This window comes from Saccostrea cucullata, unplaced genomic scaffold, assembly GCF_032062105.1.
Source record: "Saccostrea cucullata isolate Sc308-1 unplaced genomic scaffold, CSIRO_AGI_Scuc_v1 ctg215, whole genome shotgun sequence".
NCBI lineage: Eukaryota > Metazoa > Mollusca > Bivalvia > Ostreida > Ostreidae > Saccostrea > Saccostrea cuccullata.
In genome coordinates, this window is record NW_026926398.1 from 183112 (window position 1) to 201567 (window position 18456).

At 33.6% G+C, this 18456-nt stretch overlaps 1 protein-coding gene across 3 annotated transcripts; it reads left to right on the plus strand.

The window, feature by feature from the left end:
• The first annotated feature begins 8448 nt into the window (after positions 1 to 8448).
• Positions 8449 to 18144, plus strand: LOC134271557 (ankyrin repeat and SOCS box protein 8-like). Of its 3 annotated transcripts, none has more exons than XM_062753766.1 (8): positions 8449 to 8780; positions 9002 to 9239; positions 9504 to 9607; positions 9692 to 9815; positions 11738 to 11944; positions 12220 to 12338; positions 17586 to 17706; positions 17819 to 18144. In XM_062753766.1, exons 2-8 carry the CDS (start codon positions 9014 to 9016, stop codon positions 18127 to 18129), a joined length of 1212 nt encoding a protein of 403 aa, XP_062609750.1. In that variant the 5' UTR covers positions 8449 to 8780; positions 9002 to 9013; the 3' UTR covers positions 18130 to 18144. The 3 variants fall into 3 exon arrangements, with proteins under 3 accessions (XP_062609750.1, XP_062609751.1, XP_062609752.1); XM_062753767.1 differs by having other exon boundaries at positions 9011 to 9239; XM_062753768.1 differs by lacking the exons at positions 17586 to 17706; positions 17819 to 18144 and adding exons at positions 14494 to 14608; positions 15379 to 15827 and having other exon boundaries at positions 8458 to 8780.
• Positions 18145 to 18456: the final 312 nt, after the last annotated feature.

Consider the following 18456-nt stretch of genomic DNA (forward strand, 5'->3'; position numbering starts at 1 on the left):
ATTTACAGTTCTGATTATTTTCTCTGTGATAGCTCTTTGAAGGTAAGCTTATTTGATTTCTTGATAATTAAACTTGAACGTAAATTTTGGCCAAGTGAATGGTCTAGTTTTGAAATTGACGTGGGGGTTTCGTTCATTTATTTTTTAACAGCATATTTTAAAACACATGGGCACTAGATAGCTAAACAGCTGGTGTTAGGGCTGGGCAAAAATATCGATATATCAGTATATGGCAATACAGTACCAAAAAATATTGTATTGCAATACGTTTTCGTAATATCGGTATATCGGCAAAATGCTTAGAATAAGGAATATATCATTATACCCCCCGCTTGAAAAGTGGGAGGGTATATAGTAATCGGGATTTCCGTCCGTCCGTCCGTCTGTCCGTCTGTTACGCTTTATCTCTTATCCGCAACTCCTCTTATACTACTGAGTGAAATTTAATGAAACTTTCACAGAATCTTTATTACATATTGCCATTGTGCACCTCCTATTTCACTTTTTTATTCGACACGTATTTTAGGTTTCCCATAGAAAAACATGGACATTGCCATTATATGTTTACCTATGACGTCACATATAGAAGCTTCTAGATATCATTTGATAGGACGAGTTATTCCTCTTTACACATTACCGTAAAACAAATTGTTTAGGTAACTAGTTTTCTTTATCACTAATAAACACTAAAGGCGAGATTACCTAACTACCTAACAGTGCGGGGGGGGGGGGGGGGGGGGGTTAGACACATATTTTTCCACAGGCTAGGTTACAATCCAAACCATTTCCTACAATATTTTCTTTTTAATAGTATGTGCTTACTGTTGGAAATTAAGACACATATGCATAGGCATTTTCCCATTGAAAATATCAGTTCAAACCCAGGTGCCATTTGCATGTAATATGATAGGTGTTTATCTCTCATCTGAGCAGTTACATATAGCATAATTATTTTATGTTACTTTACACATTTATCTCATATGGGATTAAAATGCATTAATCGGTGCATATATATATGTACATGCAGTTAACATCCATGCATATAGCTAGTGGGTACAAATACAGGTTAGCTAGGGGATACAAATACAAATCCACATGTGTGTAGAAGTTAAAGATTCATAGTACTAAGATTAGATAAACTTCTCCCGCATTTTAGGGTATTAGATGTAGGATAGGTTTCCACTGACTAAGCACATTAATTTTTATGCTCTCTATCATATATCCATTTTCTACAGCCTTAAAAAGATTTTGAAGTCTATCATTTAAATAACCTATTTCATAGCATATTTTTGCGGGGGGGGGGGGGGGGGGCTTAAGGTGTAAAAAGATCATGCATTTTTGATAGAGCATCAGCTGGGAAGGGGTTTAGATTAAAGGATTTAGTCAAATGTGCCTTCAATGTCTGCTGCAGTCCAACTACATTTACAAATGAGCAGTAAATACAAAGTCCTCTATTGTGTGTCTTGGTTTGAAAGGTACTTATATACAAGATTTAATCAATTTTAAATGGTCCTTTGAAGAATTCGTTTTCATGATAAGTGGTACATGTATAACATCATTCCCTCAGAACTGGCAAGATACTTTACCAAATATCACAAAACATGTTCTGCAGTTTACATATTGGGCATGTGAACACCTTTAAAAATTTTGTCAACAATACAGGAATAGCATAATCATGCTGAAAGGGATAGGGGAAGGGGGGGGGGGTTAAAGAGTAAAGGTGCTCATTCATCTTGTTTCTTATCTCTGCATGAAAGTATCTTATCACCTAAAAAATAAATAAATAAGAAATAAAATTCAAATTTATAAACAAAGAAATAAAAAGGGGGGAAGGGGAATCTAAATAAAACGTTTTTCCTACATAATTTTCTTACATTAGTCTAGGTAGTAGTTCTCTCTTGCCAGCTGGATATTAATAATGGAATCCGAGACCCAAAGCAATATACTAGTAACTTGGAAAGATATAAATTCAGGAGGGGGGGCGTTAGGCCCAATTAATTTGAAGGGAGACCAGAATTATTTTAATGCAGGATAGCTCTACAGTGGGTTGGCAATGAGAGAGAGAGAGTGATGTTCATGATGGATGGGTTGCTGAGGGTTTTGAGTAGGCTAGGAGTCCATGGTGGGTGGTTAAATTGAAGTTGCCTACCCCCACCAGGTGGCGGTGGGCACCTACGGTGCCCATGTGGCGAAATCGTCACCTTCAATTTAACCATTGAACTGTTGATTTTGTTGACTTTTTGTGGTTGATGTTGATATATGTGATGGTTGATGTTGATATATGTGATGTTGACTTTGAAAATTATATCTTATACAATGCAAAGCTAAAGCAAAATAATATAATTAAAAGATAATTTGTGTTGAAATGTGTCCGTAGCACGATTGAGGTCGATCAACCCAGCGTGCTACTTTTCCCGTCAGGGAGGGCACAACTTATGTTGATGTTGGGGGTATGCCATTTTGCCGGCTGCCCCACTGTTGTGTAGACCACTGTGGACAATACCTGCCAACTCGAATAAAACATTAAACTTAAATACGTAGCATTTGTTTATTATATACATAGGTCTTTGATAATACCGCATATTTGAGTTCATCTCACAATATGCGCCGTTATCAAAGCTCTATCCTTTTATTGTATGTCATCATTCACTTCCTTTTGTGAAAAAAAAAAAAACTAATAAATGTGATAAGCCGGAATTTATTTATCCATCCATACAGTGTCGGTACTTAGTCACTAGGTTTACGGGTTATCTCCCCTTTTCTATGCATCAATGAAAGTGAAAGGTGGGTGATGAAGGTATCCGATTTATGTTTTTGTATTATGACATACCCTCCCACCTCAACCCTTGAGCTAGGTGTTAAGTATATACCCTTTCTCCTTTTGTTTGTTTAAATAACGTTTTTCATTGTTTTACATGTTTGTTTGGCTATACCAAATTTATTAGAGTTAGGCAAATGTTATTTAGAATCTTTTTCTGCTGTGGGTTTTTGTTTTTGTCTTTTCAGATATTAGAGATTTCGTTGAAGGAGACTAACGATGCTGATCAGAATTCCTGCTGTTTCCGTTTTCTGGGACCTTTGGAATGATCTCTGGCCGAATACCATGCATGACAAGGGTCAACTGGGCGAATTATCCATTCGAGGAGTTCGGGGAAAGACAGTAAACTATACTTCACAGTGGTCGTTTTGTCGAAATCGTCACCTTCAATTTAACCATTGAACTGTTGATTTTGTTGACTTTTTGTGGTTGATGTTGATATATGTGATGGTTGATGTTGATATATGTGATGTTGACTTTGAAAATTATATCTTATACAATGCAAAGCTAAAGCAAAATAATATAATTAAAAGATAATTTGTGTTGAAATGTGTCCGTAGCACGATTGAGGTCAACCCAGCGTGCTACTTTTCCCGTCAGGGAGGGCACAACTTATGTTGATGTTGGGGATATGCCATTTTGCCGGCTGCCCCACTGTTGTGTAGACCACTGTGGACAATACCTGCCAACTCGAATAAAACATTAAACTTAAATACGTAGCATTTGTTTATTATATACATAGGTCTTTGATAAATGAGTGATAAGACATTACAATCAATACAAATCTGTAAACAGGACACAAAATTAAATTGCAGAGATGAGATCAGGTCCCTAGTAGGTCTGAGCATCCCCTGTCTACCGGACAAACCACATGAACATGGGCCCTTTTTTGTTCAGGGAGATGATGAAGTAATCTTTAATCGAATTTTATATGCAACAATAATCTAACAATTGGTATGAAAATGTCAGTAAAATGAATCCATTGATAGATGTATTTCATTTTCGCATACGATTAAAGATTTTTTGAAATGTCGATTTTAAACAAAATGGTTGCAATCCCTGTTATGTCATTCAATATTTCTGAAGCCATCTGTCTCCACTTAAAAATAATCGCATTCAGACAGAAACAGCATATTCAGGTATATAAAAGTGGAATAATGTGGAATACTATTTTAATAAAGTTGACGATGAAAATGCAAATTTCATGTTGTTTTTCATACAGTGTGCTGAGTTCTAAAGTTTTCATTATAATCTATCGTTGATACATATGTAAGAAAATATTATTCATTCAATTACACACAATATGTCCTTGAAATCGAAAATCATTAATTAATATACAATTATACATCTACATTTATAAGTGTGGCAAAACTGTTATAGTACAAAAAACAAAAACTAAACGACTAAAATACATGACAAACGAAATCATTTCAAATTTTCCACTGCCAACTTTCCTTATTTATGTACATGTAGTAATATTTACAGTTCTGATTATTTTCTCTGTGATAGCTCTTTGAAGGTAAGCTTATTTGATTTCTTGATAATTAAACTTGAACGTAAATTTTGGCCAAGTGAATGGTCTAGTTTTGAAATTGACGTGGGGGTTTCGTTCATTTATTTTTTAACAGCATATTTTAAAACACATGGGCACTAGATAGCTAAACAGCTGGTGTTAGGGCTGGGCAAAAATATCGATATTTCGTTATATTGCAATACAATGACAAAAAAAATATTGTATTGCAATACGTTTTCGTAATATCGGTATATCGGCAAAATGCTTAGAATAAGGAATATAATTATACCCCCCGCTTGAAAAGTGGGAGAGTATATAGTAATTAATCGGATTTCCGTCCGTCTGTTACGCTTTATCTCTTACCCGCCACTCCTCTTATACTACTGAGTGAAATTTAATAAAACTTTCACAGAATCTTTATTACATATTGCCATTGTGCACCTCCTATTTCACTTTTTTATTCGACACGTATTTTAGGTTTCCCATAGAAAAACATGGACATTGCCATTATATGTTTACCTATGACGTCACATATAGAAGCTTCTAGATATCATTTGATAGGACGAGTTATTCCTCTTTACACATTACCGTAAAACAATATATAGCAACACATGGACATTATGGGAGGCGGGGGTATCATTTAGTGAGCTCATTGCTCACAGTACCTCTAGTTTAATATAAAAATAAATGTAAGAGAGGTTGTTATTAAGCCAAACAGTAAGACAGAAACCGTTTTATGGGAGCGGTGTATTTCACAGGTTAACTTTGATAAATTCGAAAGATTTTTTTCCCTTCTGCTTACTTATCATAATTATGCATAGTCTGCAAGTAAATTTAATATAATAAGAAAATGTCATTTTGATAACGTTAAAAATATTGCTATATCAAAATACAATTAAAAATATTGCAATATATCGCAATATGAATTCTTTGGCCAATATCCAGCCCTAGAACTTGGTGTACAGTTTTATTTTTTTTTTTAAATGAAAGCTGTGTCATATTTCTCAATTTACATTGTCAAGGGGAAAAAATACCAATTATAGTTATTTAAAATCAAACACTGTAGTATTTTATATTTCGTTTCCTTTTTAATTGAAGAAAGTCTACAGAAATGGGTTTGCATTATTGATATCCAGTAAATAAATACAACTTGGGATAATTATCGCCTTAAAATCTAGACAAAACTAAACTTTTTGCAGCTAAATATTTGTCCACTTTGTGTAAAACTTTTTAACAAGATGAATCAATGACGGAAATGTTGATTTTAGGATTGTTTAATTCTACTGAGATGATGCTGAAGTAATTAGGAGTTAATGGTATTTATTAATGATACATACTATTTTCTCAATATTTGTGCTATACATTTTGCTGTAAATAGAATTATATTAATTAAGTACATTCAATATTTACTTACCATCACTATTCCTTGGTACTGGATTTTGTTCTTTTTTTTCTAAACTTTGTAGTGGCATATGTACTTTTAATATTGAAGAAATTGATCATGTATAGGGTCAGTGGGGTTGTAGGAGCTACTATAATTATATACGTCCGCCTGTACGTTCGTCTATGTCCCTTTCGCTTTGGGTTACCCTCCTCTTATATATACCACTGAATGAAATTTTAATGAGATTTTCATAGAATCTTTGTTACATAGTGCCATTGTAATCTCTTTTTTTTACTTTTTGTACCGTTATATATTTTATATTGGCCCAGGATAGACAAGAGTGGAGGAAGTTTGTTGCTGCCCTTCACACCGCAGAGTGTTAAGGATGATGATGAAGATGACAAGGCTAGGGCTTTTTGTCATTAAGAATATTGATAATATGTACAGAATCAAAGCTCCGGGTCTGTATTCTGGTGTCAAAGAATATGAATATAAACTTTTTTGCGTGGTTAAAAAGACCATTTAAAACTTTCAAAGGGACAAGTTTGATGGGGAATCGTGATGAGTCGTAAAAAGACTCCATGGTAAAAATAGATTATAAATATCTAATCATTATCAATTTCGTGAAATCAATGTTCTTTTCACTGATTAAAACAACACTTTAATATGCAGCATGCAGTGTAATTTTCTATTTATTACAAAATATATCTTATATTCATGAAAACATTTTAATCTGATTTTGAAATGTGCCTTTAATGATTTATCCCTATTTCTTAGATCTATGGAGGTAAATTCAAATTAAAACGCTATACTTGCTACATCCTGATCCTCATTTTATGTTCTCTATAAAACTAAGTCACATGATAAAGTTGTTTTTTTTTTTTTTTTTTTTTTTTTTGTTTTTTTTTTTTTTTTTTTTTTTTTGTTTTTTTTTTTTTTTTTTTACATAATAAGTCTTTTTTTTAGACTTTGAATTGAATTATATGATATAAAGATATAAAACGACATTTACATTCTGGTTTGTACTCTAATATATACACAGGCACCTGACGTTACTTATTTTTCTTTTAATAAAAAAATATACCTAATGATAAACCTTGTTTATTAAGAGGGTTGATCCAAAATCAATGTCACTCTGTCCATATCTTTGATATTTGGCGTCATATCACCAATGTTATGTACCAAAAGATGCATAAAAATAAATCCAATGAAAATTGACAGTTTTATTGAATAATGTTGTCATTTAGCCCCTAAGAATTCATTAGCAAAGGATTTTTACTAATATATTTTCCAAATGCAAAAAATCACCGCTTCGGAGTTGAAACCCCATATGAAACTTAACCAAAACCCCACATGTGCCCCTATACACGGTGTTTTTAATGAAATGAAGGGGAAGCGTTTATTGAGTGTACATGTATGACGACGCGTATCCGTTATATGACGTTATTTAGGTGCGGCGACTATCCTAATTGCATGCACTACGTATAAAATTCGATATTTTGAAAAGTATGAATCATTATAATTTGAATTTACCGGGATTGATTTGTAATAAATATAGCTTCGATCATGTATATGTTTGTTGATTTACGACTACTATTTTATCGAAGTTGTGACATTACTTTGGGATCAACCCTCGTATTAGGTATGGGTATTTTTTTTTTATTAAAAGAAAAATAAGTCACGTCAGGTGCCTGTGGGTATATATGCTTGAACTTTTATAAGTGGGTAATGATGGATTTTAGCGAAAATTTCCAAAACATAATGTGTAAAATAAAATGAAAAAATGTAAAGTACTATTTAATAAAAAGAAAATTTAAAATCTCAATTTTGTTTCAAAACATGCGATTTTGATTTTTAGAGTTTACAAAACCATTCCCCCACGGCGAAATCAAGTTTTTTGACATTATAAACCATTTCTTTTTTGATAGCTCTATCTTGTCAATAAAAAAAGTTTGTGAATTTTGAAATTATACATACCTAAACAGATACTAGCATGTCATCTTTGTTTTATTTTATTAAATAATTGATTGAAATTAATGTTTTACATCTCATTCAAGAACTTTTCATACATATTAATTTTTCATTTTTTACATGTCAATGTTTTTGAATAATTCCTCCTCACAAGAATACCAAAATAAATCTGTAATGAAATATAAAAAAAATAAAATAAAAAAAAAAATCAAATGCAATTGCTTAGCAGAGACATTTATTTGATTATATATACTGTTGAAGTGGAATACATTACAGTGTTGTTGTTTTTTTTAATTTTCACTTAACAAATTCACGATTGAAGAGTATTAAATACTGAACTTCAAGATACGTAAGTTGCAAATGAGAGCTGTATATCAAATCAATTTAAAGACTTAAAATTAATATATAATAATGTAGATTAGTAAATATAGTTGCTAAATTATAAATCAATTTTAGATTCCAGACAAAAGACCAAGTTTGAATTTTGTAAAGTTTTTTTAAGAATACTGGGCCTTGTAGAACTGAAGATATCTAATAGAACTTTGGTCTCCATTTATATACTTGTTGAAATAATTGCATGTTTGATAGTACACTTGATAATATTTATTTTTCATAAAAGACATTTTTCCCTGATTTCAAGAGTATTACATTAATATCCTTATTTTCAAAATTATACTGGTCACTCATACTGGGATCCGCCCCTCGCCTGAATTTCGAAATGACGAATCGAGTTGTTCGCCCTTTTGTTTATGCCGGATGTTTACATTTTTATAGGGTCTACGTACATACGTTTTCATCAGTTCATTCATAAGAACAAATTTTGATACGTTTTTCATCGATAAATTCATTCAAAATAGCGAGAGCTAACATTCTATGAGGCGACTGTATGCATTGGTTTTTCTTATTCTAAACCATTTCAGCTAAATAGCTGTATATCTGTGAGTGGACTATATATAAATATTACACATACTGAATGATACAGGACTGCCTTATAAGGATATATGTGTCCACTCGAATGAGTAGGCCTATTGTTCACACTAACCTGTTACTGTAAGACATTTCAACAACATTAAGGCTGTTCGGTGAATATATTGGTAAGTTTAAATTGAAGATATATGCAATAATTATTTAGCCTATGTTTGTCGAATTTTAGGTAAATATAATATGAAACTGAATGTTAAATTTTGATATATGCACTTAATCTACACTGCAGTTACTTTTAAATAAATTCAAAATAATGTCCGTGAACTTATATCGGGCTATGATATTTTCATGAGCAAATTAACTACCTATATGTGCTATGATCTTTTACAAGAAGTGACAGGGCATGTCTTTAGCGGACTTTCTGCGGGGGAATCTACCTACCGTACCAGATGACAACCCCGGGGACGAGAACCCCGGTAAGGTTAGCCTCCCCATCAAATGGAAGTCCACCTGCGTCACCATCCCTGAGGACGAGCACACCATTTTTGCCGCTGTGCGATATAACGACTGTCAGAGGGTCGAACAAATACTACGACAGAGCGATATCAGCGCCAATATAGTACACAGAGGTGAGTATAGCTTAAATAATTCATGTTTTATATATTACAGTATTTGAGAGAAAAGAAAAGATTTTTGGTTGTTTTGTAAGATTACTTGAGGAAAAAAAAACAATATACGTATACAGAGTAATCTACATCGATTTTTTTGTTAAATTTTTTACAAAAAAACGCAGGATATTCTACACATATTGTTTTATAAGAGTGTTTAAAAAACAACAATTTGAATAGTATGATTGAAACTTGTAGATTTGTATTCTAATTTCTGTGTTTTAGCATCACAATGTTCACTGAAAAAAAGTAGGGTACAGAAAAGTGTGGCTATGCAGTTGAATGAATATACCCCGCTACACATTGCCTGCTTACATTCTAATATAGAGGTTAGTGTATTTGAATAAAATTAATCTGAGACTTGTCTAAAGCAATGCCTCACACATATTAAATTACCTGCAACTTTCTATTAGGTTATTAGGCTACTACTGAACCATGACGCCGACGTTAACGTTAAAGATTCGACCAATCGAACACCACTTCACTACGCTACACTCGCTAATCGTTCAGATGTTGTTAATCTCTGTATAGAAAATGGTAGGTACATCAAAATCTGCAGAAATTGTTATATGTTTTAGATATGTAAAGAAGATGGGTAAACAAAACAAGAAATCTGCCCATGGTTCGACAAAATTACATTTCAATAATAAAAAAGAAATTCTGTGTTGTTTCAGTTTACCTTTAATGTATTCTATTATAATAGGGTCTATATCCAAAAAAAGTAAAATACGAGAGGTGATCAGAAAGTTGAATAACTTCAATAAAAGAAACAATATTTGGTTTCAGTGTTGATTATATTTTAAATCAGTCCTTTCCGATTTTAATGCACATCTTTCACCGTTCTTCTCATGCGCAAATCACGTGATATAGGCGGTCACATGACCCACTCCGTAGCGTTCTGTCACAAAAGCTGAAAGATTTTTCTGAGTTTTATATTTCTTTCCATGTAAGTTATTTTTTTTTAACAAGAACAGTTCATTTGTCAGAAATGGTCAAATCTCGGAAACAGAAAGGGTGGATGAGAATATCCTTTCCAAAAATAAGCATGGCGACCATCAAAACCCAAATCTTCTGTCTCGGAAGATACAGTTTTTCAAGGTGAATAGAGAATAGTTGCCTCCTTTTCAAAATATCCATAATGATTACGTTTAAAATCTAAAGTAAACGATATCTATGGTATTTTCAACTATTTTTCAAAGTGTAAATTGGAGGTCTTTGATAGCAAATTGCTTAATTAAAAACGCATGTCTTTTCAAACTTCCTTTAACTGAGCAACATACAAGTATCATTTTTAATCATCTGCCTACCTTCACTAAAACAATCAATCCAATCATTGATTGAATTTATAGGAAGTCATTTGTATTAATGAACTGTGTACAAATTATCATACATGTACGCTACTTCAAAGGGATTTTCTAAGATATACCGTAAATTTACCAGTCGTTTGTTGAATGAGTTCGACTGATACAACCATTTTTCGTCACAAGTGACCTACATAGTGACGTCATTTTCACAGTGTGACATCACAGACAATGAGCAAAACTTTATTCAGCATATGCTATTTTATAGAACTTGTGTATGGCTATATGTGCAGGGCGGTAGAAACCGGGGGGGGGGGGGGGGGGGGCCCCGGGCCCCCCCCCCACTTTTTTTCCCAACCTTACTCTTATACTATAGGAAATATTAATTGAAAGCCTGGTTGCCCCCCCCCCCCCACTTTTAGTGATGTACCGAAAATGTAGTATTAGAATTGGTACTAAAAGTAGTTGACACTGAGAAAAAGTTTACCTACACCCCCCACCCCCCCCACCCCCCCCACCCCGAAATAGGATTTTCGACTTTGGGCAACTTTTCCCTTTCTTTTTTTTTCGTTTTTCTTTTTTTTTTTTTTTTTTTTTTGCTGGTCAACTTTTTCAGGTAAGTAAAAAAAAAATTTTCTCTGGCTGGCCCCCCCCACTTTCAAAAACGATGCTACGCCACTGATGTGTGTACCAAATTATTTTCTAATCTGAATTGTGGTTTAGTAGATATAGAGGTACTTCGCGAACTTTTTGATCACCACTCGTAGCCTTGCAACAATCTCACAGCCAAACCACACAATTTGGTGATTTTTTGTTAAATGTTCGAAGTTTTCTTACTGCAGAGTTTCTGCAGACATTTTCAAGAGTATTTAACATATTACACAATTTGATTTCTACATTACACCTCCTTGAAAGAAATACTGGAAAAAATATTGTTGTAGCTCTTTGGTGGTTAGTATCCTTAATGATCACTGATACTCGGGGTTTTTTATCACCAAAGTTAAAATCCCCAAAAATTCTTAGCTTTTTAAATAAAAGCTCTGACTCTAACACTTATTTCACGTAATAAATTTGATTTTAGCACTCTTTGTTTTTGTCTATCTTCTTTGGCAAAACTCAAATTTAAAAGTTTGTAAAGTGAAAGTTTCGCATCCGTAGGAGCTGACGTTAACCACCAAACGTCCAGTGGGAAGACCGCCTTAATGTACGCGGTACAGGAGAAGAACCTGGCTATAGTACAGGCTATAGTGGATGCTGGGGCCGACGTCAGCCTGAAAGATGTCAAGGGAGGGACAGCTCTGGAGATTTGTCTGTTATCAGGGGGAAGGACGGCTAACACCGACATTGTCAAGGCACTTCTGCAGGGTAGGTATAACTACTTAATTTGAGATAAAATTCATAACAAGTCAAAGCAGGTATTACAATGCTTATCCAAAGATCTGCATGCCTTGCATTGACTCTTTTGTCCATGAAAGACCCCAACCATATTTTTGACAATTTTCAAGAAATGAAAGATTGGGGTTTATTTTTTTACCTTTAAGCTTTTTACCTTTTGTGTCCAGAAGAGTGGAAATATTCATTGGCTTAAAAAAATAATTAAAGCATGAATGACTTTGATATGACTTTGTTTTCTCTTTAAGCTGGCAGTGACCCAAACGCAGAAAACCTTTATAAAGCCACACCTCTGATGTTAGCGGCTGGCACTGGGCAGTTAGAAGTTATTAACCTATTGCTAGATGCGGGCGCCGATATAAACCATGTATGTCAGACGTACACTATTTAAAAATATATGTACATGTATATATTAAGGAACCTAAATGGGATGTAACTAGTACTTTTTGGTTTAGAAATACGATTTGTGGTCTTATGCAAAAAGGACAAGATAGGGTAAGACCAGTATTTGGCCCCCATATTGGGCTGTCTTTCAGAATGATCCAACAGTTTTTCCACAAAAACCTGTTGTCACCCCTGCCACAAAATGAGTATTGGTTCTAAGATTAAGAATATACACAGGTCACAGTGACGTCAGGAAATAGATCAATTTTCGAAATTTCTTATTTTTATGCAAATTTTTATCAATTTTACAGCACATTTTGTTTCGGAAAACATAGAGTGCACGCATGCCTATCTACCAAATTTTTATATTTTATACACAAATATCATATACAGATTATGTGTAAAAATCTTAGATAGGCAAACTTTTGCTCTGTTTTTCGAAAAGAAAAGTATCTCAAATATGATTGAATTCTACCAGAATTGGGAACATTCTGGAAAATAACCTACTTTTGCACCCTCTAGTGGCTTCCTTTTAAGCTTTGAATCTAAATTAGTGCTTGTTTTAAAGTAAGCATCATTTTAACTTCTTAACTATACAAACTATCACAATTTTACCAGAGTTCTGATTTTTACATCAAATATGGGGCAAGATTCGGCCGTTACCCTTTATTGTCCTTTATACATTATCCCTGTGCGTGTCTTTGTGTTTATATTTGCGGGCCTGCATTGTCGCATAATTTTCCTTTTAATTCATGATGCTATTTCATTGTGAAGATTTGTAGTTTTTGTCAATAAACAGTACTTACTCTCTTATGCTTGCTACCCCTTTTGGGGCATAGGCCGCTGACAAGATTCCTCCAGGCCCCTCTATCCTGAGCAATGCTTTCTATCCCTTTCAAGTTCTTGCCCGATCTTTTGACGTCTGCCTCCAAATATTTCTGCCAGGTGTTCTTTGGTCTGTCTCTTCTACGTTTGCCTTTGGGGTTCCATGATAGGGTTTGCTTTGTTATGTTATTGTAGGCCTTGCGTAGGGTATGTCCTATCCACCTCCACCTTCTCTACATTATTTCTTCTTCTATAGGGGCTTGGATTGTTCTTTGCCACAAATCGATGTTGCTGATATTGTCGGACCATCTTATCTGTAAGATGCGTATCAGACAAGAATTGATTAATGTCTGCATCCTGTTTGTTGTGGTGACAGGTCATCCTTCATGCCCTAGTACCATAGAGGAGTACAGCCTTAACGTTGCTGTTTAAAAGCCCAACTTTGGTGCTTGTTGTTATTCTCTTGATCTTACAGATATTTCAAGTTGCAGGAATGGTACCCTTGCCTTTCCTATTCTTGCCTTTATATCAGCTTCCTCCTTGTTGGTCCACTGTACTGCCAAAAAAAGGTGAATCGTTCTACTTCCTCTACTTCTTTTCCTTCTATATTTAATGAAGCGTGTGATGATGTGTTTGCGAATTATGTGATGCCAACAAACAATGCAAGGAATATAATCCTGTACCAACGGAGACAAAGTCAAGCTAGTAGATTAATAACTTGAGAAAAGCCCGTTTTTTAGCTCTTTTGATCTGGATGTTGCATTTTCTCATCTTAAAAAAATGTAAGTGGTTGTTAGTATAATCTTCTGAATCGTCTGCTTGCATATTTTGACTTCTTTTTCTGGTGTTACGGCTTTAAATCTCAGCAAAAATAACTCGAATTTCGGAAATTTGAGTAGGTAAAAATTCTATTTGATAGAAATAGCATCTTGGAAGCTTTGTTCGAAATCGCTAATTTTGCTAACGTTTTTTTATACCCCCCGCTTGAAAAGCGGGAGGGTATATAAATCGTTAATTCCTTCTGTAATTTGTCCGTCCTTCCGTCTGTTACGCTTTTATTATCCGCAACTCCTCTCATACCAATGAAGGAAATTTCATGAAACTTTCACAGATTCTTAATTACATATTGCCATTGTGCACCTCCTATTTTACTTTTTGATCTGACATGTATTTTTGATTTTCCAGAGCAAAACATGTACACTGCCATTCTATTCATATGGCAGGCGGGGGGAATCATTTAGTGAGCTCATTGCTCACAGTACCTCTAGTTTTAAATCCAAGTACTTTTAATTTGTGGTCACTTATTATGATAGGAAGACAACAAGGGTAAAACTGCCTTTAACATTTGTTGTGAACACACTCGTATGCCGAAGGCGGGACGTCTGCTGATATCCCGAGGCGCGGACATCAACCATAGGGATCACGCGGGTAAGTTATGGAAACCAGTGCCGAGTTTTACTAAAGGTTGTAATTTATTCGTAGACGTAGACTTTACGACTGAATTAACATGTGTGAAAATCGGTGTAAGTTACGGCTTCGTCTAACGCTTACGTCTATGTTTTGACTTAACGACCTTTAGTAAAAACTCGGCACAGCTAGGTGTGTAAGTCAAAATATAGAAACGGGAGCATGTTCTATTGAGCTTGATTTATTGATATCAAACCCAAGTGAATATTGTATTTATATCCACTGAACTATTGGGCTTGGTGTTTTTATATCAAACACATCATATTATGGATATCAAATAAAGGAGCATGAATTTTTATAAAAAACACGAAAGCATGAAGTTTATATTGTATAAAATAATAGAAATAAAACAAAGAGCATGATGTATTGATATCAAACTTATAAGCAGGAACAAAAATTATAGACCCAAAAAAGTTGTAGATAGTATTTATGTCAAACCATGAGGCATGTAGTTTTGATGTGCACCTAAGAGCATGTTGCATAAATTGTTAACCCCAAATCCTAGAATTTTAACTACTAGTATGTAATTTTCAAAAAGCAATTCTGTGATTTATATTTTTTTCTTTTTTGTGATTAAAGTATGAAATTAAATGTTCAAACCCTCAGTCCAAATCAATTTATCATATTCAAAATCACATAACTTTAAACAATTTTAGATATATGTAATAGTCAAAGCATGTGTTTTTTTTTTTTATTGAAGTCTATGTTTATAACATTTATTGATCAAACAGGGAAGACTTCGTTGGAGAAGGCCTTACAGTACAATAAGATTGGTACCGTCATGTTCCTGTTACAAGCTGATTGTCTCAGAAGTTCAAACCTCATCAAATCGGAAAAGATCCAGGAACTGTGCAAAATGTTTCCACCGCTTACATTATTTCTAGAACACGAGTTTCACCAACCATGGAGTCTGTTAAGACTGTGTAGATTTAACATTAGAAACGCAATTGAGCCCCAAGAGCTGAAGAATATACCCAATAAATTGTTGTTACCAAGGACTCTTCTGCAATTTTTGACTTTCGGTGACTTGCTTTAACATCATGAATTAATTTATTAGCACTAATTCTTGCTGCTTTTACAAATGACAAAGGAAAGATAGTGAAGGAGATGAAAGAATGTGTCATAGCATAATGTAGAGAAAGGAAAATAATTTAAAGATATCATAATATAGATATGAACATGTTAAAAAATAAAGACTTTACTTATTGTATTATTACTTGTTGTGAACTTGTGAATACATGAGAAAATATTGAACAAATGTTGTATTTGGTGTAAGCATATTTTTTGTTAAATACGTGTACATGTCTGTTGAAATAAATTAGAGACAAATCATTATTGCTGTTTTAAAACAAATTTGTTCTTGACGAATCAGATTCAACTAATTTACATGAAAGTATACATATATATTCATTATTTTAAAATAGTATGAACATAAGGACACAGTTTTGACTACAATGTATCAACTATATAGCCAAATAATCAAAGCTTATTATGTATCTAGATGAAGGATGTATTAAATTTTATTTCATAATTTATTTGTATCTCTAAAGTCTAATCTGTAAAGCTACTTAGATTCTAATTTTTTCTGTAGACCTTTTTTTCAATTTGTGAATACCGGGTATATATGAAGTCTAAAATTGAAAACACTTTAAACAAGATATGTTTGTGAAACACTGATGCCCCCGTAGGGCAACATAGCAAAGGTTAAACTTTCTCAAATACAAATCAAATATATTGGTACCCAAAGTATGGTCTTCTCCCAAGAAATACAATTGTGAAATATACCTTTTCAAAAGTTATGGCCAAGGTTAAAGTTTTTAGGGGTAGGTCACACTCCATGGTCAAAGTTATTGGTTTCCTGAGAAATGTCTAGTCACAAGGATTACATACGTGAAGTATGAAGACCTAGCTCTAACTGTTCGAAAGTTATGGACAAGGTTCTTTTTTTTTTAAAGTTGGTCAATCTCCAAGGTCAAAAGGTCAACGTTTTTGGTATCCACTGAAAGGTCTTGTCACAAAAATACATGTGTGAAGTTAGTCTGAAATATCTGACGTTTTCCGGGCTTACGATTTTGATATTTTACGTGCCAGGAAAATCCGTTTTCCTGGTACCCAAAATATCAAAATCGTAAAAAAAAAAAGCCTGGAAAACGTCAGATATTTCGGACTAGTGTGAAGTATGAAAGTCCTAGCACCAGTCGTTCAAAAGTCATGGCCAAAGTATAAATATATTTTGTGTTAATGTGTTAATTTCCAAGGTATATATATAAAAAGTATATAAAATTATATATATATATATATATATATATATATCTTGTCACAAGGAATACACCTGTGAAATATGAAAGCCAGAGCTCGACCCAGTCAGAAGTTATGGGCAAGGTTCAAGTTTTTGCACATTTGAATTTGGATTTTATATATATATATATATATATAATATAAAAAAAACATATATATATATATATATATATATATATATATATATATATATATATACCTCCGATTCTTCGATTATTGGGACATAGAAAAGATACTATGGAAGGAAGGGAGATATTTTGTTTACCTACAGTGCTTACATTTAGTTGTCTAGTTAGCTGCTGCAAGTCCCTAAAATAAGAAGGGTATCGTTATTGCGAAATCTGTTGTCATGTTATAAAAAGAGTTTTGTTTTAATCAAATCGTACCTCTTTCCTGTCCATCCATTCCAATCACATTAATATAATTTTAAAAATTCCCATTTCTTGCTATTAAAAAACGGACATTATACTGTGCACAATATTTTTTTAAATAAGTACCAGGTATAATTTTTTTTTAAGACTTAAATAACACTTATAAAAATACATGCAGCATCCAGGAACTCAGCCCCTTTGTGTATACCTCGCTAGTAAAATTAATCATTGGCGTGGGCAACTTTTTTCTTTCTTTTTCTCGTTTTTAGGAGGATAATAAAGGTAAAACAGCATTCCACATTTCCTGTGAACACACCAGATCTATCCAGATAAAAACAAGTCGTCTGCTGCTCTCTAGGGGAGCAGACGTTAATCACAAGGATAGAGCAGGTTTGACCAAATTTTCTTTTAGAAAGGGAGGAGGGTGGATCGCGCTAAATAAATCTTGAATATGTTTCCTATGGTTATTATAATTATTTTATTAAAAATGTAATGTTTTTAGGGAAAACGCAATTAGATCTAGCTACGCAGTACAATAAACTTGGAACTATGATGTTTTTGTTGCAAGTGGACTGTTTGAGGAATCCAGACTTCATGCAAGATCTGAAGATTCAGGAAATCTGTAAGGCCTTTCCACAATTAAACGTGTTTCTAAAACACGAGTTTCAACAGCCATGGAGTTTACTGAGGCTATGTAGATTTACTATCAGAAACTCAGTTACACCGACAAAGCTAAAGGATGTGTCTCGTATCCCAGATCTTCCCCGGACTCTTCTGAACTATTTAACATTCTCCGATACAGATTTCACTTAAACTTCATTTTGTGTAATTCATAAAATTATATACATATAATTATGTACATTTATTATACTTGTACTGAATTTTTCCTATCTATATAAATATATATAAATTATAGGTAGTGAAATGTGAATAATTCCCTTAATTGAAATCACTGTGAATGTACTAATCCCCGTGCGTTTATCTTATGAGCTAATCGATCCCTGCTTTGGAAACTAATTCACGGTTATCTGTAATTCTCTAGATTCTACTTTTTTTTATCGGTATAATATGTTAATGGACTAATCCCCGTGCGTTTGTCAAGTGAGTTAATCCCCACTCTGAAAGCTAATTATCCGTCTT